Source organism: Austrofundulus limnaeus, unplaced genomic scaffold (assembly GCF_001266775.1).
Source record: "Austrofundulus limnaeus strain Quisiro unplaced genomic scaffold, Austrofundulus_limnaeus-1.0 Scaffold1611, whole genome shotgun sequence".
In the NCBI taxonomy this organism is placed as follows: domain Eukaryota; kingdom Metazoa; phylum Chordata; class Actinopteri; order Cyprinodontiformes; family Rivulidae; genus Austrofundulus; species Austrofundulus limnaeus.
Window position 1 is genome coordinate 15,206 of NW_013954013.1, and position 9,157 is coordinate 24,362.

The 9,157-nt window shown below is 38.5% G+C and overlaps 1 protein-coding gene across 1 annotated transcript in view; it reads right to left on the reverse strand.

The window, feature by feature from the left end:
* adam22 (ADAM metallopeptidase domain 22) overlaps window positions 1–9,157 on the reverse strand; it is a gene marked incomplete at both ends in the record, with an annotated part of 44,697 nt that overhangs the window by 14,963 nt on the left and 20,577 nt on the right. The window contains 8 exon segments of the mRNA XM_014033053.1: window positions 2,009–2,060; window positions 2,143–2,233; window positions 3,530–3,614; window positions 3,722–3,888; window positions 5,651–5,722; window positions 7,167–7,241; window positions 7,684–7,760; window positions 7,862–7,928. Of these exon segments, the coding sequence (XP_013888507.1) occupies window positions 2,009–2,060; window positions 2,143–2,233; window positions 3,530–3,614; window positions 3,722–3,888; window positions 5,651–5,722; window positions 7,167–7,241; window positions 7,684–7,760; window positions 7,862–7,928 (686 nt within the window).

Consider the following 9,157-nt stretch of genomic DNA (forward strand, 5'->3'; position numbering starts at 1 on the left):
TAATAATAATAATGCTGGTTAGCTGAAGATGATGGTTTCTAACTGAGCAATCTGAGCTAAACAAAAATAAAATGTTAGTGGAAATATTTACACTGGATTTTACACTTAAAAGTGAGCTAAATAATGAAATGTGTTAATGACTTTTTTTACTTTTTATTTTACACGTAGCACCCTATAAGTTGCTGCTATCTGCTCTTGTTAGATTAATATTAATTAATGTGAACGTGATGACAAAGTAAAGGTGCATAAAATAAAGAAACCAAAATGAAAAAATGTAACAAAAACTTTGAGCCTGGAGTTTTTTTTAAGACAGAGACCCTCTCTGACACTGAGCCCACCTGGACTACACATTAATTTATCCACCTGCTCAGAATCATTTACAGGTATCAACAGTTTAGAACTTTTCCACATAAACCTGCTGCAAAACATATGAACTACATCTTTATCCAAAACATTTCCTTTGATAAAGTATTTGTTCCTAAAAGCTTCAGTGTATTTAAAATGTACACATGTGTAAGAAGTGCCACAAGGACACAAACAGTTTATAAAACAACAACTTGGACACCTGCTGAGGTGCACAGCAGCTACACCCTGTGAAAACAATGTGAAAACTGTTAGTAGTCAGGTTATATAAGTCAGGCATGCAGAAGATTATCAAAAGGTCACTCATTGAATACCAACGTCTGAAATACCATTGACTTGATTTTGGAGAAACAAATTGTGTCTCAGTCCATGTTCAGGTGACAGGAGCAGCTGTCCTCTGTCRGCAGCTGAAACACTGACTGAGTGAAGCAGCTTTGAATGTTTCAGGGTTTTTACACTGAAATTAAATAGATCATTCTTGATATAAAATGAAAATGACATTGCAGACTGTATCAATCGGATAGACACGGACAAAGGTCTGAACTTTCAGAACACAGAGCAGAGAGGGTGTTTTTCAGGGATAATAAAAATAATAACTCTTTGTTGTTGATCAGCCAGTGGCACTGGCCAAAAGCCACAAAAATATAAATTAAACTACATAAAATTATACAAAAGGATTATGAAAAATACACCCAGTATATAAAAAACTGAGCTGTATTTGTTCATACTGTTTAAAAACAGAAAAGCCGGGGCCTTATGGAGCCAAATTAGTCATATGTTTCGTTCAAAATAAAAARGTTTTGAAACGGAAAGAAAAGAGATTTGGAACAGAAAAAACAAACAAAAAAACTGAAAAATAATATATTAGGATCTGGAAAAGTTTCAGACATCTTGTCTTTTCAGTTTCAAACATATGACCCTGATTTAGCGTGGTGGGCGGGGCTTCAGATGACTGTCAAGTAATAAGTTTGAAACTGGAAAAAAAAATATTTGGAACTGAAAATACAAGATGTTTGAAATTCTTCAGATTCTAATATAAACACTTTTTCAGTTTCAGTTTTTTTCAGAGCCGGGGGGGGGGGGGGGTCGAAGGTTTTTGCTGAATGAAATGAAAAAGGTTGTGATGACTGACAACCCACTACGAGGCGGCTGGTTTGTTCAAAGAAACCAGCACAAGCAACGTTTTAGCAAGCTTCAGCTCACCTGCTGTCCCATTCGGGATGGGAAGGGGGGAACGTAAGAAGTGTTTAAGAAGAGGGGTGTACACTCACAAACACACACCATCACACACAAATCCACACACTGCTAAGCAAGCTGTTACAGCACAGAAAAACTTAGATTTATTGATGCACCAGTTTCTTCTTTTAGCCAGTAAGAAATTAGATCAAATGATTCAAACCGATCCTATAAAAGTATCTGCACTGGCACCTAGTGGTGAATTTTAGAACTACAACAACACTCCAGTTCACAACAGATTTATGAAAACATTTTAGGATATCTTTACTAGACAGTAAACATGTAGAGCAACAGGAAGCTTAAATAAAGTTAAGAGTATCAGCTCAAAAGCAGATGTGAAACTGCAGTGTCTGTAAAAAATAAGAGTTTTCTAGAAGAGAGAGGAGTAATAAAGCTGATATTAACTTACCCAACATCATCCATGATGCAACCGTTCCACCGATCATCACACTTACATTCACCTGAAAAAAATCATCAAAATGAAACATTATTCAAATATTTCAATAAAAAGTATGACGTGTTCAGAACAGGCTAACTACATACCGTTGAGGATCCTCTTCTTGTCAGAAAAAATACCAATATTTTGACCAAGAGACTGAGCCAGGGTTATCGCCATCTCATGTGTTTTTCCATACTGGTGCACACAGAATGAAGAAAAGAAACGTGATATTAAATTTAGACGGAGCAAAGAAATTCTGCGAGACAGGATCTCTTTGTGAGCGTTTAAAGACCCTCTGAAGTCCAGAAATGGTTCAGGACGTTTGGATTGAAAGGAAAGCAGAAAACACACAGTACTGACAAGAAGCTAAAAATGTCTCATTTAACAGAGAAAGAAAACATTAGAGGAAATTAGTGAAGTTTAATGAGCACTCCAAATAATTACAAACAAGAATCTTCAAACAGCAGACCTGACTACATGCTGTGTACGTCTGATCAGATCAAATWAAAAAAAGGTTTTTGTTCTTGTCTCATTTCAGCTGCTTTTGGTCTTTTCCTCTCAACGCAGCGTCAGACTGCTCTGCTCTGACTCACATCTTCTTCCTGTTTTATTTTATATCTCAGAGTGTTTTTCAGGGTGTCTTTTTGGAAACGTAGTCAGACTTTCTGATTAATCCAGGTAGTTGAAGTGTCCTATCATGCAACGGCTCAGCAGCCGTTTGCAAACTGCAGTCAGCCGTCAGAAGCTAAAGTCTGGATGTGCTGCTCTGTTTGGGAAAACCATCAGTTCACTTCAGTTTATATTTGATCTACTTTGAGGCTTAATTGCAAAAAGCAACAACACTGTAATCAGCCCACTTCTTTGGAGCGCCAAGTGTAAAATAAAATGTTAAATAATGTCACATTTTCATTATTTTCCTCACTTTCTGACAGTAAAATCCTATAAAATTTGGTCTTTAACATTTTCTTGTTACTTAGCTGACTGTTCTTACAGCTGACTAACTTTTATCAGTGAGAGGGAAAGTGAGCAAAATTACGGAGCCTGTGAGGGGATATGGGKKTTTTTTTTTCCTTTTGCGTTCCCTCGCAATACTTTTGCGTTACTTCGCAAAATTGTTTTGTATATGAACTGAATTAAATCAGACTTTTATTTTGAAGTATCCAGTTACCAAAACAGGATGTGTCGCCACAGGTTTGTGAAATTGACAATGATGTTGCGTGGCTGCACTGTGTTAAAATATCATCATATGACACACTTCCCTGTGTGTCTGTGTGATATATTCACTGTGAAGCTGAATTAAAGCAGTAGCTAACTCACTAATGGTGAACATGTGAGTTTGTTAATAAACCAGCAGCACAACASTGATWAACKACTTTTGCGAGGGAACGCAAAAAGAAAAAAAATCCCCGATGTCTCCTCAGTACAAACAAAATAATGAAAATGTGTTTTAGTAAATTTTAATTTTACACACACTTGTGGTTTAACTCTCACCTCATTGACGCCTCCTCCTTTGGTAAGAGAGCAAACTCCTCCCATGTAGGAGGCTCCACCCCTGCTGCTATGAAAGCGATTCCCTCTGCAAATAAAAAAATAAGTTTTAATAGAAGATTTAAAATGACACTGCACACATACACACAAAAACTAAAACTAAAAACAAATCTTGTTTTAGCTGCCCAGACTTACGAGAAGAGGTGAACCGAGTCACATTTCTCCTTGATGAAGTCCTTCCTGTACTTCATGAACTCTTTGAGCGTCACCATGGGGTCATCATCAATGTTGAACTTGTTGTCCACTGACCAGGTTTCCATCGCAACGAGCACGATCCGAGTGTTGAGCTGCTCCCTGAATATCTGGAGTCAACAACAACCAAAAGTCAAACACTGACAAGTYGTTAAGTTTCTGTTTTCAACGACTCGGTGTGACAGGAAGTGACAAAAACAGTTCATGATGATGCAGCGCAGTGGGTTTTACAAAGTGTCAGGTGTGTCTCTTTCTCATTAGCATTAGCATCTCATTAGCATCCCCAGCTGCTCATTGTGACACGAGTCAACTGGTTCTGGTTCTGTCAGTCAACAAGTGTCTGAAGGACAAACAGGAGTGTGGAAGATCACAAAAACGTGTTTAAAGAACCCCTAACATCTGATCTTTGTTATAAATGTGAATACATTTTTTGAAAGATAACTTTGATCACATTTTGCAAAAGAAGTTTCACGTYGCTGAGATGAACAGTTGTTGAGATATTTGCCTGTGAAGAAACAGGAAGTGATGTCACAGGGGAATGTCTGACTGTAAACAGAGCGATGGTACAACTGCTAACAACCAGACTGTAGAGCAGAATCTGATTTTTTTATTTTGAGTCACTATCAGAGAGAGATGAAGAGTCTGAGTTCAAATAATATTGTTTCAATAAACAAAYGAAGTCATTTTCTTAAAGAGATGTCACTTCCTTTGATGTCACTTCCTGTTTCATGTTGGCTGAGCAAAATTCAAAAGAAAACATGAAAATTATACAAAAAATGTGTAAAATTGTTTATATTATGGCAAGTTTCTTAAATGCAAAGAGGTTTTCTATTTGTATTAGAACAGGGCTATCCAACTGGTGGCCCGCGGGCCAGATGTGGCCCGTGAGTGACMAAAATGCGGCCCGCCAATTGGTTCATTCATCTCTTAAGCCCAGAGCACCAGTTTTCTTCTTTAATTACTGAGTTGTTTTAGTTCAACACAGACATGTTTGTATCTACAGAAACATCAGAATCTTGGCTACAAGCTGGTAAAACTTTTTCTAAGCACACTAAAGACAGGTAAAACTACAAGCAGGTGAATATAAAACTATGAAAGTAAAAAATAAAATTGGTTTAAAAAGTTGGCAAGTCAGAGATGTTAAAATAATATTTGTGTTAAATAGGAGGTATGATGTGTTATTTTAGTTTTTGATGTTGTTTAATTTATTACATAGAGTTCTGTATGTTATATCCATGATTAAATGCAGCAAAATAAACTATTTCAAAGGTAACAGATCTTTGGTTTATTTATATAATAACTTTAATTTCTGGATGTTGGGCCCCTCAGCTGTTGGCCTGCAGTAACCGTGGCCCCGGCCCGGAGCAGTTTAGTTGAACAGTCCTGTATTAGAAGGATATGCTCGTCACGGGCACTTTAAAGCTTAGTTCTTTCCTCCTGCTGCTGAGGAACCTACCTTCCTTCCATTCTGTCTGTAAACTTATACTTATCCCATGATAATGTGCAGCTGTGTCTTTCCTGAATGCAGTCTGCTTCATGTGATCAAGGCCAAGGACAAAAAGCAGCAGCTCTGCTCTGTGCAGATCTATCAGGCTCTCAGCTTACAGACGTCAGGGTTAGAGCTGGTCCGATTTCAGAAACACAGCAATCATGACTGTAAATACTCAAAGCTTCTCTGCACGGTACTGCAGGAAGGCTGCTGCTGCATCAGAAAACTGAAAAGTCATCGTCAGCCTGGTTAATGGCTGCCTGAAGCACATTAAGGCCAGAGGAAGGCTTCGGTGCACAGAGTGGGCTTGGTTAATTGACACATCAGTGTCTCTGAGACTGACTGTGGACAGCTTCCAAGGAGAGGGTCGATACGGTTCTTACCACGTCAGCCATATTGACCACGGTCTTAGCGTTGTTATTTGTGTGTCCGACGGAAAGACGATGCTTCTTGTACTGGAGGGGAAGAGAGAGAGAGAAGGGCAGCGAGGGGAAACACAGGAAGAGGCGGGGTTATGATCTGGATCAATTCATCCAGAGCCCGAATGTAAACCTAAACTGTGTGTACACTTTTATAAAACAGAAACAGAAAACAAAAGGTAATTTCATCAGAGTATGTGCTTCTTTTTTGATTTGTTTTCCTGCTACAGCAGGATGTGTCACCCCGGCTGTGAGCCTGAACGTAGAATTATTCTGTAATCATGTTTTCAGCTCTTTGACACGTTAATAACCTGTTTGAGCTTTTTGTCAAACGAATGATTGAAATAAAAATAAAATCCTAAACTGCTTCACATTAAAATCAGATAAGACCTAAATGAGACCAGTGTTGTAACAAGTTCCTCAAAATKATACTTAAATAAAAGTACTCAAAGTCAGATGTTATACTTTCAAAAATGACATTTATTGGGAGGTAACCCCCCAAAACCATTTTAAAGGCGTGCAGCTGTGATGGGTTGTGTACAAAGTAATACAGTATCAGAACGGTAAATATCTAAACTTCTCATCCAGTCACATTCACTCTGTCCTGGAGGCACAATTTATCAAGAAAATGTATTTTTTAACGAGCCAGGATTAAACAGGAGTAACAACTTTCTACTTCTTATCCTTTTTAAAGCATAAGGAGTAAAAAGTACAGATAAATGTATAAAATGTAAGGAGCAGAAGTAAAATAGGCTGAAAAATAATTACTCAGTATATACACAAACAACCAAAATTTCTACTTAAGTAACAAAGTATTTGTACTTAGTTACTTTACAACTCTGAGGCATAAAATAAAGATAAACATAACAGAAATAAAATAAACTAGTTTATAAAAATCAGATAAAATAGATTGCTAATAAATCAACTAAGTCCTAACAAACTAGGATATTTAAGATTTTTTTTTAATTCTGAACTTTCTTTTTTTAATTGTGACAAACGAAATAATGTTTTTAGTTAATTCAAACAATCCTAACAGCATAAAACCTGACATGTAATAATCCACACATTGTTTTGTATACAATGGGTCTATAACTGGGTATAATTTAATAACAATACAATAATTATAGTAATAATAATATAGTAATAATTATTATACTATAATAATGATAAAAATATAGTATAATAATTATATATTGGTACAATATAATAATTATTAAACACCCATAATACATGAGTGTATAACTGGACATCCTGAAGTTCAGTGATCATTTAATGAGTAAAAAGGTAACATTAATTTACTTCATGTCTGTTTCATTTAAAGATTTGTGGGTGAAAAGTTAAACAGGTAGAGACACTTATAACACAAACACCTGCTTCTGGCTTCAGGATGAACTTTATTTAATATATTTTTATTTGTGTAAATTTAGCAGACACTAAGCATCAGATGAGTTGTTGTGTTTGTGCAGCTGGTAAAACTCACCATGATGTGGTCATTGATCACCATCAGCTCAATGTATTTGGTCTCATCTTCTACACTTGGGGACAGTCTGGTAGCCTGAGAGGAGACAGCAGAGGACTTATTTCTAACAGATGAACAAACACTTTTCTACAGACAACACGTTGCACATCAACGACAAGCTGAGAATATCACWCAAAACCAAGGTCCACTTCCTGCATCACACAGAGCGTAAAAATCTGTTTGGGTTTTCAAAAAGCAAAACTAGACTGTAAAAGTGTGAGAGCAGCTCAGAGACAGGCGCAGCTGCAGATCCTGACTGCACGGGTCTGAAAGGACCAGGCTGGACCCAGACTCTCACTCTTCACATCAATATTTCAGAAAAGAAGAAAAAATACAGCAGAATGAGAGAAAAGGAGACGGGCTGAGAGCAGATGTGTTTGGAGAAAGTAATTATTTTAACATGTGAAAAACAGAGCAGTTAGCATCAACAAAGGATCAGTTCATCAGCATTTTATTAAACCCAGACCAAAACACGTACGTGTCTCTTTTTTCTCCAGTGAACAACTTTTGATCCAGGGAAAGGAGGGCTGGGAAACGGAGGTTCTGGTAAATCACCTAATAAACAAAAACAATTATTACATTAAACAGTAAATACATCAAAATAAAAAATGTTAATTTCCCCATTGAGTTTTTCAACTGTTCAGCCAACATCTTACCACCAAAGAGATCCCYCAGTCCCTCAGGTCCAGCAGATTTGTATATCATGTGAATGTGAGCGTCCTCCTGAAACAGATTTAAAGAGTTTAAAGACATGGTACACAAACTTTAATTTCCTGTTGAAAAACTGCATCACAGAAAGAGTAAAAAGTTCATGTTGTTTTCTAAAMATCCATGTTTGCAAAGAAATTGATGCATTTTACTGATACACAATACAATAGTGTGGTAATTTAATAAACCTAACATTTAAGACACAGGACTTTTTGTTTACCTGAACTTAAAAATAAAACAAGTCCTTGATTTTAACTAATCAGCAACCAAATTGAGATATTAGCTGGGTTAGCTAAAACTGTATGTATTTATTTCAAATGTGTGATACAACATCAGATTATTCTACTGTAACAAAACGTGATACCGTTTGATGTCAAAACTGAGGTATTTCTTGAAAATAAAAATTTTCATCCAATTTTTTTCTATTTTAATTCTCCTATGGATCATGACTTATAATATTGTATTGATTTCACCCAATTGTGTTGTATTATTTATGAGTGTATTTGTTATTAACGCTCGAAAAGACAGAAAAAACTTTGAACCTGCGAGACAGCGCTGAGGGCGGAGACAACCCAAACCTGCGAGACAGCACTGAGGGCGGAGACAACCCAAACCTGCGAGACAGCGCTGAGGGCGGAGACAACCCAAACCTGCGAGACAGCGCTGAGGGCGGAGACAACCCAAACCTGCGAGACAGCGCTGAGGGCGGAGACAACCCAACCCTACGAGACAGCACTGAGGGCGGAGACGACCCAAACCTGCGAGACAGCGCTGAGGGCGGAGACAACCCAACCTTACGAGACAGCGCTGAGGGCGGAGACAACTCAACCCTGCGAGACAGCGCTGAGGGCGGAGACAACTCAACCCTGCGAGACAGCGCTGAGGGCGGAGACAACCCAAACCTGCGAGACAGCACTGAGGGCGGAGACAACCCAAACCTAGAGACAGCGCTGAGGGCGGAGACAACCCAAACCTGCGAGACAGCACTGAGGGTGGAGACAACACAAACCTGCGAGACAGCACTGAGGGCAGAGACAACAACTTAACCCCGCGAGACAGCGCTGAGGGCGGAGACAACCCAAACCTGCGAGACAGCGCTGAGGGCGGAGGCAACCCAACCCTACGAGACAGCGCTGAGGGCGGAGACAACCCAACCCTACGAGACAGCGCTGAGGGCGGAGACAACCCAACCCTACGAGACAGCGCTGAGGGCGGAGACAACCCAACCCTACGAGACAACGCTG